This window comes from Tachypleus tridentatus, chromosome 1 (assembly GCF_004210375.1).
Source record: "Tachypleus tridentatus isolate NWPU-2018 chromosome 1, ASM421037v1, whole genome shotgun sequence".
Classification (NCBI taxonomy): domain Eukaryota; kingdom Metazoa; phylum Arthropoda; class Merostomata; order Xiphosura; family Limulidae; genus Tachypleus; species Tachypleus tridentatus.
In genome coordinates this window covers 151,971,442-151,989,495 of record NC_134825.1, presented here as the reverse complement: position 1 = coordinate 151,989,495, position 18,054 = coordinate 151,971,442, and the positions used below count along the sequence as shown (strand labels likewise).

At 35.4% G+C, this 18,054-nt stretch overlaps 1 protein-coding gene across 1 annotated transcript in view; it reads left to right on the top strand.

Moving 5' to 3' along the window:
- The first annotated feature begins 2,368 nt into the window (after window positions 1-2,368).
- The window catches only part of LOC143227373 (frequenin-1-like), an 81,045-nt gene continuing 65,359 nt past the window's right edge, over window positions 2,369-18,054 (top strand). The window contains exon 1 of the mRNA XM_076458830.1: window positions 2,369-2,566. Coding sequence (XP_076314945.1) covers window positions 2,503-2,566 — 64 coding nt within the window. The 5' untranslated portion in view covers window positions 2,369-2,502. The remainder of the gene's footprint in view (window positions 2,567-18,054) is intronic.

Sequence of the window (18,054 nt, the reverse complement as noted above, 5' to 3'; positions counted from 1 at the left end):
TTTAAGTACCCAGGAGGGTCAAGTGCATCCCTAGCTCTCATGTCGGCTAATCTGGCCCGGCATAGCCAGGTGTGTTAAGGTGTTCGACTCGTAATCCGAGGATCGCGGGTTCGAATCCCGGTCGCACCAAACATGCTTGCCCTTTCAGCCGTAGGAGCGTTATAATGTGACGGTCAATCCTACTTTTCGTTGGTAAAAGAGTAGCCTAAGAGTTGGCGGTGGTGGTGATGACTAGCTGCCTTCCCTCTAGTCTTACACTACTAAATTAGGGGCGGCTAGCGCAGATAGCCCTCGAGTAGCTTTGCGAGAAATTCAAAATAACACATAACAAATGTCGGCTACTATTATGTTGTTGTTGTAGTGCTTTTAGGCCAGAGTATCCCACAGTACTCCCGCCCTTTTTAGGGCAAAGTTGTCCTTTTAGAAACCACAAGAAACGTGGTTTAGATTTCGCGCAAAGCTACCCAAGGACTATATGCACTAATCGTTCCTAACTTAGCAATAATTGACTAGAAAGAAAGCAGCTTGTCAACACCACCCACAACCAATTCTTAGGCCACTCTTGCTATCAATGAATGATGAGATTGATCAAACATAATAACGTCGCCATGAGCTTTACCATTCTTTTTCATTAAGATTCAAAATTCAGTGATGAGAGAGGAAATTGTAGGGTTCACGTTTATTATTAACTTCAGTGAACTATGGGTAACGTTCATAAAAATATTACAATAGTCAGATTGTGTTACAGTTGACAAATCTAAGTGAAGAAAGTAAGAAAATTCAAAATATATACATGTATAATCCAACAATAAATACACGTCTTAAGCTCCCAAGTTATTTCATAAATTCTCAGTGTCTAAGTTGAAAACATATAAATAGATAAGAACATCAAACTTATCTATAAGGCCTGGCATAGCCAGGTGGTGAACGCACTTAACTCGTAATCTGAGGGTCACGGGTTCGAATTCCCACCACACCAAACATGCTCGCCCTTTCAGCCGTGGGGACGTTATAAAATTACGGTAAATCCCACTATTTGTTAATAATAGAGTAGCCCAAGAGTTGACAGTGGGTGGTGATGGCTAGCTGCCTTCCCTCTAGTCTTACACTGCTAGACTAGGGACGGCTAGCGCAGGTAGCCCTCGAGTAGCTTTGCGCGAAATTCAAAATAAATCAAACTTATCTAGGTATCGACAACGTTTAAAATATTTGTAATAATTTAGCTCGAAACACAACTGATGTCTAAAAAGAAAACGTTAAATCGTTTTAATATAAAAAACTGTTGTTTCAAATTAATCCTTTGACCTTTTTACTTGAACTACTAAATACGTCACAACTAAAATACATAAGAGGTTTCTAAGTAAAACGTGTGATTAATAGTGGAGATGCTGAGTTTCTGTTAATATTAAAACTTGCTGAGGTTAGGGCAATTTTATTCTTGTATGATGTGTCTTTGTCTATATTAAAATTGAGATAGGTAGGTGCAGTTTTGTTATAATGTATTTTAGCTCGTTGTGTTGTCATGCATGTTATGTAGAATTTTTCTTATGTCTTGCGACATGTGACATAGCTGTGTGCAGTGTTTTAAGGTACTTTCTGTTATATTTGAGCGTAAGGTGAGATAGATGCAGATACATAATTCAGTAATGTAAGGTAGTTACAAGCTACACCAGATTGTCACTTCATGTATTTACCCCGTTATTCAATTGTCGAATTGTTTGTTTTTTAATTTCGCGCAAAGCTACACGAGAGCTATCTGCCCCTAATTTAGCAGTGTAAGACTAGAGGGAAGGCAGTTACTCATCACTACTCACCGCCAACTCTTGGGCTGCTACTTTACCAATGAATAATGGGATTGATTGTCACATTATAACGTCCCCAAGGCTGAAAGGGCGAGCATGTTTGGTGTGACGGGCATTCGAACCCTCGACCCTCAGATTACGAGTCGAGTGCCTTAACTACCTTCCCATGCCGGGCTTCTGTTGTCTAATTACGAAAGTTGTTTACTCTCGTGTTTTGTACATAGAGGCACATGTAACTAAAAGTGTAAGACAGAGCCAGGTTTAAGCTGCAGTGGTGATCAACAGGCACGAGTTGTTTGACACTGAATTGTTTCATTCATGTGTTGTATTCTGGGAAAGAAAGACTTTTTATCATTACGTCCAAAAACGAGCTTTCCAACAATTTGAAAACAATCTACATCTGCAGAAATATACCGGTAGTAATAAAAATAATAAGTAAATAGAGTAAAAAACGTATTTTTCATTGTACTGAATTAAATTTTATCATAGGAGTGACTAATGTATTTATAATGTAGATACATGTGGCGCTACCTGTGGCGCATGAATAACATCGGTTCGATTGCGTAGCTCGTATAGGAAAGAAACGATGAATAGAGACAGGTAGAAAGCGAAGTACCTAAACTTGGTCTAATGTTCCGTGATAGGGCGTGAGCAATAGCTTTAGAACTTGTGTCGTTTTGTCTAGATTTTAACATTCGTGATGGGGAAGAAAAACAGCAAGCTGAAACCGGAAATGATTTCGAAACTGGTTCAAGAAACTTACTGTAAGTCATCTTTATATTTCGACATTTCTGTTTGCAGCTTGTAGCTAGTTCTTGATGACTTTACTATCCAAATTGAATTTGCATCCTTTGGCATAGTTCTTTATAACGTAAGAAGTGAAATAATACTGACAGTAGGAAGAACAGTACTACGACAACCAATAAAGTAAGAAATTAATAGTAGTTCGTACCAAACATAATCAGAGCACGATTATGTACATTTTACGTATTTTAAGTAGAAAAAAATTACGCTAGAATAATTTTCTGATTAGAAAGAGCTAAGCTTCGAAAATGAGTCAAATGCTTAAATATTAATTTGATACAGCAAAACCGATTTTATGGAAAATAAGTCGGAATTTTGATTTCTATCTAGAAGTTGCTGATGACACTTAGTAAATGAAGATAAATATTTGGAAATGAGGAATTTTTTGTCGGCATTTAAAGGGCATTTTTGAGTAGCTTCCTTAATAAAGATAAGTTGCATTTCATATTTGTAGCAACGTTTTTTTATATAAGTGTATCTGTATAACGATATAACCAAGTAAATATTTTCTAATAACAGTACTTGTGTTTGTATTCTCAAGACGGCTTGTATGGGTATTAAAATAAAATACAGAACAACGTTTTGACCTTCTCAGGTCATCTTTAGGTTAACAGTGTTTGTTTTTAGTGATTCTTACTCTCCTAACAACATCTGAAAAAATTACCATGAGGTTCAACTGACAACTCCCTTTGGCTCCAGAAGATAAAATTACACAATTCTGTTAGTTGTTCAGATGTACGTTGGACACCTTTTAAAGTGTTGTCACTTACATAGTTTCTATATAAAAATGGAAAATAGGACAAGGAAAATATTCTGAATATTTAAATAATCCATGAGTAGGAAAACAGTGATGTAGTTATACAATAGTTAATACGCACGAGTTATTTACTTAAAATAAAATACGAAATTGAAAGCTAAAAGGATAAAATATTTGAAGACACTTGCAATGTTTGCAGTTTTATTTACACAGTTTTATTACATATATATTCACACTTAATCCTTTGATACGTTAGAATGGTAGAGTGTAGCAGTTTTTTTTCGCGCAGCTTTTCGGAAACATTGTCGTTCATCATGAGTTAATTAAGATATTACCTAACTTTAAAGACAAAATGTACAAATTATATTACTGGTCTGTCAAATAACGTTCAAAGCTATTTGAGTTCTACCTGCGCTAACTGTTTCTAATTTTAAAATAATAGAATAGAGGGAAAGTAGCTAGTAAACACCACCTACCGCCAACTCTTGGAACACTTCTCACCAACAAATAGTGAGATTTACCGCTACATTATAACACTTCTACTGCTGCAAGGGCGAGCATGTGTAGCGAAAGTTTTTTATCCCATTAACTGCAGATTACGAATGGGACCCCTAACCACCAGACATTTAGTTTGCGAATGCTAATATTTATTCCGAACAAAATTTTCAAATTATTTAATAATTTTTATTACCTATTTCTGTACATTCTCATTCGAGAAATACAGCTTTATATACAAAATAAGCTATTCACACTATGCAGGACTGTAAAGTAACTATTTTATTGAAAATCACGAGAACAACACAGTGGTCATCTCGAAACATCATGCCAAAACTTCCCCGAATAAAATCTTTTAATCTCAGTAAACCTGTGGTGACGTGTAGTTTCTCCCTAGCTAGATAATTCTTAAAAATGTAATGCTTTTAAACGTCTGTGTGTATGTGCAGTTGGGTAGCCAGGGATGATTCTTTTTAATCACCCTGTACCTGTATAAACATTCATATTGTGTTTCTTTGGCTTTCTGTAAGCATAAGAGTTCTCCCCCCAAGGGCACAGCGGTATGTTTGCGGACTTACGATGCTAGAAACCGGGTTTCGATACCTGTGGTGGGCAGAGCACTGATATTCAGTCTATTGTGTAGCTTTGCGCTTAAATGTAAACAAACACACAAAAGTGAAGAGACGAAACATATTTTGGTACTGTATTTTACACATCACCCAACACGTATTGCTCTTTAATGCTAGTAAATAGCATAAAATGCATATTCTCTGGATTTTTTTTATGTCATGCACTTTGGTAAACAATAATCAACTATGTTTGCATCATGTAATCGAAGTGAGAAACCCGACTGCTCAGAGATTCATAAGAGCTGCGCTCAGCAAACTGATTGATGAATCATTGGGTGGAATAAAAGAAATACCCGTTTCACTTTCCAGCTGCCTAATGTATGCAAAGGTTATGCTTCTATATTATGGAAGAAACTTCATACACGTGACTTTAGTCGTTATTCTAGAGGGATATTTTATGTTGCGTGTTGTTGTATAGATAGTTTTTCACGTTTCTAACTCTCGTTTGTTACAATATGCTGTACTTTGTTTATCTCGGCCTATGGTATAATTTGTTACAGTCTCTTTCTGGACGTTTGGCATGGTTTACTGGTTAGATAGTTCAGCAGGCAATCTGTGGGTCGTGAGATCGAAACCCGTCACCGAACATGCAGCCTCCTTTCCTCGTTAAATTCGTTATTATGTGAAGGACGATCCCACTATTCATTGGTAGCAGAGTATCCAAGCGTTGGAGGATGGTAGTGTTGACTATCTGCCTTTTTTCTAGTGTCTTCCACTTCAAATTTAAGAACGGCTAGCGCAGATGGTCCTCGAATAGTTTTGCACAAATGTTCAAACAAATAAAACGTTTTGAAGCTAGATAAGATAGTCTGTATTGATCCCTAGTTCTGTTTGTCATGTTGCAGAACTGCGTAGGAAAAAGAAAACCTTTTTTTTTTTTCTGAAACTGGTTTATATTCCATAGAGATGTGAGATGGCGAGAAAATGTTCTTACCGTTTTAATGTTTCTGTGTTGGTTGTAACTCTTAACACTTTTTAATTCTGTGCGCGAATCTGATAAGGATTTCAGTTTCAAAATACAAGAATAAACAAACTGACTTCTTTCTGTAACTAATGAATAAATTGGGACAGTTTATTGATATCCAACGACCATACACAAGAGCTAAACCTAGAAAATGTGATTGCTGAGAGTACTATAGACATTTACATATTTAAGTTAAGGAGTTTAGTAGATAGCAGTTTCCTATGAAGTCGATATCTTACATGAAGAAAAGGAACATTTCTGAATTTAAAAGCTCAATATTTCATAATATATTCTAATTATTGACACTGATTATTGGGAAACAAAAGGAAATTTCACAATGTGATTTCTCTGAACTTGATATCACCTTAACTAAACTAGTTCTCCGCTAATACAGTGGTAAGTTTATGAATTCACAATGCTAAAATCAGGGGTTCGATTTCTCTTGGTGGACTCAGCAGATAGCCCGATGTGACTTTGCTATAAGAAACACACATAACTAAACTGTATCAGTATTGGTGTATCATCATAGCAAAGATCAAAAACACCTTTTTAAATAGTTTTTTTGTAATCAAACATTGAGGTTATTTTTGACAAACTATGCAAACACCAATACTTTTAAACTACTAATCATCAGTTAGAGTCCATTGAAAAGAAACAAATTATGAAAGGAAGAAAACTGTTTGGGAAACGTTGATTGCGCTGGCCCAGCATGGCTAGAGGGGTTAAAGCGTTCGACTCGTAATCTGAAGGTCGCTGGTTCGAATCCCCATCACACCAAACATGCTCGCCTTTTCAGCTGTGGGGGCGTTATAATGTTACGGTCAATCGCACTATTCATTCGTAAAAGAGTAGCCCAAGAGTTGGTGGTGGGTGGTGATGACTAGCTGACTTCTCTCTCGTCTTACTCTGTTAAATTAGGGACGGCTACCACAGATAGCTCTCGAGTAGCTTTGCGCGAAAGTAAACAAGTAATTGTGTTCTTTTGTTTTGTTGGTTCTTTATTCAATTTTTTGTGATCATAGTTTGAATATTATTCACTTCACGGCATAACTTCCTATCAATTCCTGATTGTAATCACATGTAGATTGACAGAACTTTACCTACTGACCCATATTTTCATAACAACGCATGTTCACATTTTCATTAAATCACAAAAAAACTTGCTTCATTTAAGTTCGTTACAGTGAGGAAAATAAAACTATGTTACAGAAAGTAAGAACTAGTTATTACTCTGTATAATGAAATAAACTAAACTGTGTATTTGTAAAACAAAACAAGAACTGTGTTTGGATTTGCGTAGTTCAATAAATATTGAATAATTCTTCTGTAAGTTGGAAGGTAGTCCAAGAAATAGCATCCGAGTGGGAGAAGAGTATCATGCGTAGAAATTCATCAAATGATCTGAGTGGGAGGATATTGTTATTCGTAGAAAATCATCAAATAATCTCAGTGGGAGAAGAGTGTTATTCGTAGAAAATCATCAAATAGAATCAAATCATAACAAATACAGGACATGTATAATTAAAGTTGCAACAAAATTGACAGAAGACGTTTCATAAAAAAAGACTTACCTGGACAATAGCATCGAAAGAGCTTTATATTTCACGTTTTAGCATGACCAACTGTTAAGAAGGTACTTTTATGTGGGCAGTAAACATAACATTGTGAAAGTTAAAGTAAAAGTATGTAAGAAGAATGAAAAAATAAACACATCTGGTTGGTCGTTAACAATGTAAGGATTTTATTTTGTGTTATAACAGTCAGAAACGTCGAAATTGATAGTACAATTCTCATTTATCGCACTGTACACACTGAAACAATGTTCGGTTAGGCTTGGCTGTGAATATAAGCGCTGTAAATACTCAAACCTGAATCTCTAACAAACGTACTCTTTGTTTATCTTGTTACGTCTATGTTACAAGATTTATGGGTGTATTTAGATATCATGGGCTTTAATGTCAAGATAGTGGAGTTTATATATAAGCCTGTGAGGACAAGTTGGGAATTTCTTTCATTTTACATCTCACTCAGGAAGTATCCACGACGATTACCACGTGTCAGCCAGCGTCACTTACAGTATTAGATTGGCACGCGATAAATGTTCTCTGTAAAGCGAATAATATGATGTTTTTGTGTGTTTTTTACTCCTGTCATCTTGCCTACAACTAAAACATAGAGAATTGGAAGATCTTGCTCTGTATCATTTATAGAGCTGTTCGTGTTTATAGACATCACGTTTCGGTGAGAGAGAACAAAATCGATAACATAGAGAATACATGCTCTTTTCGTTTTCAAGTATCTTGCTTCATCAGTATGATAAGTTTGGTTTAGGTATAGATCACAGAGAATGTTAAACTGTTAAATTCAAAACGCTAGTTTAAACAAACTGAGCCGGACAGATCTGTGGATAAAATGTTTGGCAGAAATTTTACACAGTTGATACTATATGATTGTACTCAAGAAAATATTACGAAGAAAACTGAAACCAATAGATGACAGTTATTATTTTTTTCTGAGTAATATGTTAGAAATTATATCATGTTGTAAGTGAAATAAGTGTGTAGTTACTTTGCCTCACCCTGCTTTTAAATTGTACTTTGCATCTGATGTGGGTCTAGAGCTGAAACCTCACCAAATGAGAAATAATAATCCATAACATACTTGGTGCTCTCTAAATAGCAAACGTTTCCTTTTTTGTACTGCTCATGAAATCTAAAATTTCTTTCTTTCTTCGAAATTTACAAAGAAGACAGTTTCATATGCACTGAAAATGTTTTTCACACTTCGTCTTACGCTTTCACGTCACTATATTCATTGTGAACGTGATCCGTATAACAATATTTATACAGCAATTTTTATTAACTTTTTATTAAAGCAAGCTAATTGAGCAGAAAAAAAAACTATCTTAAAAACGAAAATAATTAATATACTGTTCTTGCTTATAATAATTACAATGCTTTGATTCATTAGGTCTTGCTTATAATAATTACAATGCTTTGATTCATTAGGTCTGCTTTGATTTGAATTTCGCGCAAAGTTACACGAGGGCTATTGCGCTAACCGTATCTAATTTAGCAGTGTAAGACTAGAGGGAAGGCAGCTAGTCATCACCACCTACCACCAACTCTTGGGCTACTTTATTACCAACGAATAGTGGGATTCACTGTAACTTTATAACGCCCGCACGGCTGAAAGGACGGGTATGTTTGGTGTGACGGGGATTCGAACCGTCGACCCTCGGATTAGGAGTCCAACGCCTTAAACCACCTGGCTATGGTTTAAAATACAGACTGCTTCTTCTATATGAGTATATTTGCTTTGGTAGAAACTAGTTTATTTTGAATTTCGTGCAAAGCTGTACGAGGGCTATCTGTGATAACCGCCCCTAAATTAGCAGTGTAAGACTAGAAGGCAGCTGCTACTCATCACTACTCACCGCCAACTCTTGGACTACTCTTTTACTAATGAATAATAGGATTGACCGTCACATTATTACGCCCACACAGCTGAAAAGGCAAACATGTTTAGTGGGATGGAGATACGAATCCACGACCCATAAGCGCCCTAACCACCTGGCCATGCTGGACTGGTAGAAACTGAAAACGTACTGAGAACGCTCCTGAGTTCTAAAATATCTTTAAAATGTTCGGTTTCGAGTTCAAATGGACGATTTCATTTTTATGTGTTCTCGAACAGAAAATAGTGCAGAACAGCATGGTGAAGTACATAAATTAAGTTTTCATTAATGACGAAATTCAATAAACGTGTATTTAGTTTATATCGTCATAGAAAAGATAGGAGTAATTGATATATTACAACTATCACTTATCAGCGATATAGAAATTATATGCACTATTAATCGGTTTACAGTGCATTTCATCTATCGGTGAAGTACAAGTTTTGGCTGCGGAAGGTTGTGTTCGATTTCAGCGCCCTCTTTCGGCATTACATATTACGATTTTTAGCTTGTTTGTAATTAAACACAAAGCTACACAATGAGCTATCTGTGCTCTGCCCACTACGGGTATTGAAACCTGCCCTGTTTCTAGCGGCGTGAGTCCGCAGACATTAACGTTTCGATACTGAGGGTTACCTAATGTTGGTAATCAAACGATAAAAACTATATTCTGCAGGAAAAGAGAGACTTAAAGGTAAGAGTAAAATTAATGGTTGATAATAGGGATCGGTCATTTGTTTATCTTTGTTATTATTTAACATTGTTCCATCACCCAACAGCAAAAGTGGTTGTAGGTATTGTAATTTGGTTTGTTTTGAACTTCGCGCAAAGCTACTCGAGGGCTACCTGCGCTAGTCGTCCCTAATTTAGCAGTGTAAGACTAGAGGGAAGGCAGCTAGTCATCACTACCCATCACCAACTCTTGGGCTACTCTTTTACCAACGAATAGTGGGATTGGCCTCACATTATAACGCCCCCACGGCTGAAAGGGCAAGCATGTTTGGTGTTACGGGGATTCAAACCCGCGACCCTCAGATAACGAGTCAGATGTTGTAATAAAACGTGTACAGTACGCGTTGTTTATGACAGTTTTTAAGTTTATTTAGCTACTTAGTAAATAACAGCAGCTGTTTAACCGTTGACGTCCAATCGTTCTGATGAGTCTGTGATTTACACGAAGCATCCTAATCTTCTTAATGGATGTAATTTAATGTTCATGTGGTAGGCATGTCACATGCACCATAGCGATTAGTTCATTGTTGCAACTGTGTTGATGTCCCTCACTATTTGCTTATACAGAGGAATTTCACCCTTTAGGCCACGACAATGCTGACAGGATCACAGTTTTTGTGTGTGTGTTTTTACCACTACATGAGCGAGTTCAGCCATGCTACACAAACGTCTTCTACAACAGAAATATTCAAACCGTAGTTTAAAAGATAGCACCAAGCGCATGTTTCAACAATCACAGATCGACCATCACGGTGATGGCTGATGGTAAGTGTAGAATTACAGCCATCACTACGTGATTACGAATTTTGTAGATATCACATTTAGGGTAGCCATTCTTGAAGCTGGCTGTAAGGAGTGACAAGAACGTTGCCAGGAGAAGAGAGCAATTATAGGCGAAAGAAAGGGAGAAAGTTTATAGATTTTTATTTTATTTGGAAAATATTTAGTTTCAGATAAATTATTCAGTAGTGATGGCACATCAGAGTTTAAGGTCGTCATAATGGAAGAAGGTCGTACAAGCATTACAACTCAAACTACATCAAATATGAGGAAAATTATATGTGTGTTTGTCTTATAGCAAAGCCACATGGGGCTATCTGCTATGTCCACTGAGTGGAATCGAACTCCTGATTTTAGCATTGTATATCCGAAGAGTTATCTCCGTCCCAGGGGTGGGACGGAAATCTATATTAATACGCTCAATTCATAATTGTTGATTGACGCGTTTTCTACCTTGTAAGAGGCCCGGCGTGGCCAGGTGGGTTAAGGCATTCGACTCGTAATCTTAGAGTCGTGGGTTCGAATATCCGTCACACCAAATATGCTCGCCCTTTCAGCCTTAGGGTGTTATAATGTGATAGTCAATCCCACTATTCGTTGATAAAAGAGTGGTCCAAGAGTTGGGGGTGGGTGGTGATGACTAGTTGCCTTCCCTCTAATCTTACACTGCTAAATTAGAGACGGCTAGCGCAGATAGCCCTTGAGTAGCTTTGCGCGAAATTCAAAACAAACAAACAAACTACCTTGTAGGGTTTTCAGAATGTCACTCTGAGGGGAAATCTGACCAGCTGCATCAAAACCGTGACCAGCTGAGACAAGAAAGAGGAGATGGAAATATAAGAACTATATTAAATATTTTCAATGCTCATTTGCACACACCTACTTTATACTATGATACTCTGTCTTATATTAGCATTGAGTATATATGCATGCATCCATACTACTTGAAAAGGTAATACGGGTACATATATACACGACTTTACAACTTAAAAAACTATTAAGCCTGCACGTATAAATATATCGATATAAACACTAGCCAACAAGCGTGTGTATGTTTTCTTATAACAAAGCCATATAGGGCTATCGGCGGAGCCCACCAAGGGGAATCAAACCCCTGTTTTCAGCGTTGTAAATCCGGAGACATACCTCAGTACTAGCGGGAGGCAGCCAACAAGCACTGCATGTAGATACATGTTTAAAACTCATGTGGTTACAAAATTCAGTTTATGAACCATTCCAATAAGCCCTCAATGGCACAATGATAAGTCTGCGAACTTATAACGGATTTCGGTACCCGTGGTGGTCACAGTACAGATAGCCCATAATGTAGCTTTATGCGTAGCTAGAAACAAAACTATTCCTTTACAGTTCAGAAGTCTCTCTATGTTTTTTTACAGAATATAACTACAGTAGCTCTATATATCTCGTAAGAAAATAAATAAGATATGGTAGGTGCATCACCATAAATCATATTGATCATACGTGCAGTACTACTATCAATAACAACACTGTATCAATGATATCATGAGCAGTAGTTGTCTGACCTGCATGAAGAGAGTGGGTTGCCATTTTTTTTCCCGGGATAGAGCGTCATACACCAACTGCGTATTTCATTAAACTAAAGTGTTTAAAATAGGACATTACTGCTTATTAAAATCGTTAATTTAAAAAGGAAGATTTAAAAATCTTCGAAAAATACAAGAGCTAATAAAATAAACAAACAAGGTAATGTTTGAGACATATCACTGATTCTATTTTTCAAGCTACAAATCCTTATTTTGACTCTCCTGAATCATACAGCTTTTAAACTGATTAGTCAGTTAACAGCCACAAATCTTGTTCATCGAATGTAAATGAACACTATTGAGAAGATAGATATTGAATGTAACATTTCGCACCATGAATGTAACTAAAATGGATAAGTTTAAACAATTGTCTGATCAACTTTAATTCATTCATGTGATTGTATTTTGATCTAAAAATAATAATTTTCAAGCGCTTGTTTTGATTTTATTACATAATTATTCGTCGAACAGCAAACTTTCTACAAATAATTTTGTTTGCTTGGTGTTTTTTTTTAGAGCAAAGCCACATCGGGCTTTGTTACGTTCATGGCAGGGAATGAAACCCCAGATTTCAGCGTTTTAACTCTTAAAACTTATGCTGTCTCCATGGAGGACCTTGCAAATGGCAAAACCTATAATACAATTCATAACATAAAAACCTTTATGAAAAAATTATTCAATTACTAATACTTTATTTTAGGCCAGTATTAAAAGTTGAACAATAACAAGTTTATAAACTTACAATGCTAAAATCCGAGGATCGATTTCTCCCGTTGAACACAGAAAATAGCTGAAAGTGGCTTTGCTTGAAAACAAACAAACCAAAAGATTTGCCTCTCGTATATTTTTGTATTCTCTTTATCATATTACTTGTGAGGATCAATCTTCGTTCTTGTTTAAGAAATAAAAGACCTAAACTGCTTGTATGTCGTCTAGTTATCTCACATTACTTGTTTGAACGTGTAACATGACTCGCCATCTATTTTAGCAAGGTAATGAGGAATATAAATATAATAAACTCTGAACCACAGGTAGAATATTGGCGTTAAGCTTTATAAAAAGGGGAAAATGTCTTGAGCAAAGTAGATTTGAGAAACGAGAGTAGAATATTCCGCACTTCACCATCCACAAGATGCTGTCACAGCACAGAAAAGGAGAGTCATGTCATTAAAGTTAACAAATATAGTGCGACACTACTTCCACATATGATCAATGTCTAGATTTAATTATACTAAATCCATTATTTTGCATATTTTAACATTTGTATTAATGTAATTTGCCACAACTATATATAATAAATAAATGATTTATTGTTTATCCGTCTATTTTTACATACTCATTGAATACCTCAAATCACAAAACATATTATGAAAGTATGGAATACATAATTTCATTCAATGTTTTGGAGGACGCCTATTGTTTCACTTTCACACATCATTCATATTATAACGAATAGTTTCCTTACGGCTAATTATAATAAATATGGATGAATAAAGCTTATAATTACAGAATAATGGAGTACGTTCAGTGATCTATAAAAGTTGATATTGTGTAGAGTTTTTTATTGATTTTATAGTGATTATAGTAACAGATGTTTAATATGTATAATGATATATAACAAATACTGAATGGCTTAAGTCATTACCAAAAAACTTTAATCATTGGTTTATAATTAATGATCCTTGGACTATCCAGCCAGCTACTGCAAAATAGACTTGGTCATTCTAATCCTATGTTGTTGTTTAAATGTGTATATTTTCTTAATGAAGACAGTCAGTGGACTTGAATATCAAACACTTCAGAATGTGAACGTATTTTCTTCATAGGTTGTTTGAAGTGTAGATGATAAAGATGTTAGTATTTCCATAGTGGGTTTTTTGTACTCTGTGTGTGTGTGACTTTTCTAATTTTTAAAACTCTGTATTCAAATTCTGTATGAGTTAAGTAAAGTTATACAGTATCAAGGTTTGATAATTCTAATCCAATGATTTTTAAACATCTATATTTCTTAGTCAAAATGATCAGTAACCTGTATATTGCTGACGTCAATATCTATAAGGTGTTGTGGCAGAACGCTGTGAAAATAACTGCAATCAGTGAGACGTAGCTATGAACAAAACTTGTAGAATAGCAGTATGTGTGTGTTTTCTTATATCAAGCTACGTTGGGTTATCAGCTATGTCCACTGACAGGACTAAAACTCCTGGTTTTAGCATTGCAAATCCAAAGAATTTTCACTGTTTCACTGGGAGACTAGACTAGTATCATTTATTCAGACCAAAAGAAATGCTTTGCCATTTTAAGATAGAGATGACTAGGACCTCCATCTGTATCTACATAGCTGGATACCTTTGGAATGGTCCTATACATATATATCCAAAAATATTAAAGAATCAAGATGTCATTTGCTATCTCTCCAAACATTTATGGTAACTTTAATACTGATGGTGGGACAAATATTTTTCTTTAAAAGAAAACTTACATTTAAATTATGAATGGTAGTCATTTCAAGATTCCAGTTGTGTTGTGCATATTAATGACATCCAGGATTTTTCTTATTGTGAATATGGACTATACTGGACAGATTCAGCTGAGATGTAGTGTTTACTCACTTTCTTCGATAGTTTCATTTGTTGAATGTTAACTGAAGCTTCTGAATAACACAGGTTATTTTATGGTTATTCTAAAGAAACCATTCAATGTAGTTTCTTATCGTAATATTCAACAGTAGTGCTGGTATGAGTGGAAACCACCTGCGATCTGAATTATTTTATATTTTATTCACAAGTAGACTTCAATATAATCTGATAAAAGGTCAGATTTATCTTCACACTAGAAGAAGAGCACAGGACTCCACTTAGTCTATCTTGCGGAACTCAAAGCAGATTTGAACTGTTCTTGTTGGTTTTATTAGTGAAAACACAGATCTCAAAGTGGATGTAAGTCTGAACTAACCAACTTAGAACTGGAGGTCTTGTTATTTAATGTTCAAGTAAGAGACAATAGAAAAATAACCAGAGTATTACTAATTCACTTAGACTCGTATTTTAACGACTGCAATAAAAACGAAGAGTTTGTTAGAAATACGTGGATTCTGATATTTCCTCGAGTCTTCCTGAAAGCAGTCTTATTAATAACTTGTATATTATCATATATTATCATTCTGGCCAAGTATTTTTAGATTCATGCTACGATAGTAGTATTAATGCATTTCTACTTTTCTTCGGTATAATATGTGGAAATAAATTTTAAAGTGTACATTTTGAACTTCCCCACTTTTTGTTATTGCTTTTGTTGGTTTATTTGTTGTTAAGCGCAAAACTACGCAAAAGAGTATCTACGTTTATTTGATTTTTGCGTTTTAAGATAGTAAAAATTCATTGTGAAACCTGTTGCTTTCTACACCTTATTACAAAGTTTATAATACAGTTTCAAACATAAACAATGACCCAGTTACTCCATCTGATATAAATTATTTCCATTTGTTTTTCAATTATCCATAACCTAACTCCTACTTATAACTTTATTTTTAAAAGCTTAATAAGCCCTGCATGGTCAGGTGGTTAACGCACTCAACTCGCAATCCGAGGGTTGGGAGTTCGAATCCCTGTCACACCAAACAGGGGCACCCCTTCAGCCGTGGGGACGTTATAATGTGACGGTCAATCCCACTATTCGTTAGTAAAAGAGTAGCCCAAGAGTTGGCGGTAGGTGGTGATGACTAGCTGCCTTCCTTCTAGTTTTACACTGCTAAATTAGTGACGGCTAGCGCAGATAGCCCTCGTGTAGCTTTGCGCGAAATTTAAAACAAACCAATCAAAGCTTAATGAAGTTTAAACAGTTTCCTGCGAATATATAGGTGTTTTTTTATGCACAATGCTTCTTGAACTACGTACATATTACAAAGTAATCTCAGATCTTTTTATCATATGCGTCAAAAACGAGAAAACTCCATAAAATAAAATAAAATAAAAAAACGTTTGTTACTGTAACGTTTTTAGTACAGGTGTGGTAATATATATTTTTATTTACTCAGGTTGAATTTAAATCTGAGACCTCTTTCACACAAATGAGTGCCCTATAAGCTGAACTAAAAGATTCAGTATTCTACAGTTCTTAATCGGTCACTTTTTAACAACTCCAACTACCACACTGCACCCTCTTTCACAAATAAGCCTACCCTCGAGCCTTTTTATGTTCGTAGGTGACCGTTTCTTGGACGACTACGCTAATCATCACGGGTAAGGATCCAACTCGAAACCTTTCATACAAGCAAGTATCATTCTAACTAAACTAAAGGATTAAGCAACTAGTAAATCTTATTAAAGCACTTTCCAACAACTTAACTTTTCCTATTCTTTACCTTTTATAAATAAGACCACTTCTCAGGATCGTGAGGCTGCTGTTATCTGGGAGCCAGTTTTTCTCTATCAAAGTAATTTATTATTATGTCACACTGGATTCTAACCTCAGACCTTTCGCACCTCAGGCGAATGCTAAGAGGCTAACCATTGACAGTTATTAATAAGGCACTTTACAAGAACCTAAATAACCATACAGGCAAAAAAAGTTTTTCCTTAAAGTTTGCAATCAAGGATTTAAAAATCCTTTATTCGTTTATTTGTTTTACTGTTAAGCCCAAACCTACACAATGAACTATTTTAGCTCTACCTCAAACAGGTACTGAAACCCTGTTTTTAGTGTCATAAGCCTTAAGGGTTACTACTGATCCGAAAACGTATGTTTAAAATCCATCAGTATTGACTAAAAAGAAATAATTTACTTCAGGTTATATTTTGGTAATACATGCTTAAAACAGACTGGGCAAAGAGCTAAATGGTTAGTAGATTTAGAAAATTAAACATTGGAGAAAATGGCTTATTTTATTTTGACTGTTACCAAACAAATAGTTTTACATTATTTACATAAAAGGAACTGAAAATAATAGCTAAAAGGAGTAACATTGAATTATCACAGTACTTTTAAATTTTCAAAACAATCGTAGAAATATATATAAGTGAAGCGTTATATTATTATTTTAACGGTAATAAAGTATTCCTGAACCTTTCAAATCTACATGTTATCACTGATACCTGATATTCAGAATTTAACGTTTATATTTTGTTTCTTACAGCTACTACGAAAGATGTTTCATATGCTCAAAAAATACGATTTTATAATATTTCTCAAAGGTGTCCACAAAACATGACTTATTCCAAAATTCATAAACATTTTTCTGGTAAGTGGCGCAGTTTTTCGAAGAGGAAAGAAACAGTTCCCATTTTGACACTTAGGCACAAGTGTCGCTTAGTGTCGCATTCGTGAAATGTTTTTGTAACTCTTCTATTGAGGACAAAAGTGGATTTGCTAGAAGCTGTTTGTCTAGACCAAGAAAAGGTGATATAGATATTTAATATCTTATTTCGTCCAAACAAGCGAAACAGAAAGTATGTTCTTTTCCTATATTATGCACCCTAATAATCTTGTTCAATATTTTATACTTTCGTATACACTAGGTTATAGTTACTCAAAAAATAGAGAGAGAAAAAAAGCCAAAAAGCCATTTTAGTCCTTTTTCATAAAGAGAATCTTGAGTTTGTACAATAGGCGATTTTCTAGGTGGTCTGAAAAATACGAAAGTTTGTTCTGAAAAAACCTCTCGTGTGCTTCATCAGAGTCGTGTCGTGTGCTTCATCAGAGTTGTGTCGTGTGCTTCATCAGAGTCGTGTCGTGTGCTTCATCAGAGTTGTGTCGTGTGCTTTACTCCAGCTGTCGTAGTTCCTTTCTCGTTTTCAAAATGTGATGTTAAAAACGTTAGTTATTGCTTGAACCACATTCCGTGTAGCTTATGTGAAAATATTAAGAGAAACTGTGCAAAGAAAAACAAAACACCCAAGAAGACAAGTACTGTCTTTCCTTCCGAGAACAAGATAATCTTTTATATAGAGATGATCGTATAAAAAGAAAAACACATTTATCTTTTTCGTGCCATAAAGTAAGATTTTGATTAGCCATTTGTTCCACTATAAGCATTTGGACCATTATTTTTGTTTATTGTTGGCCTTTGGC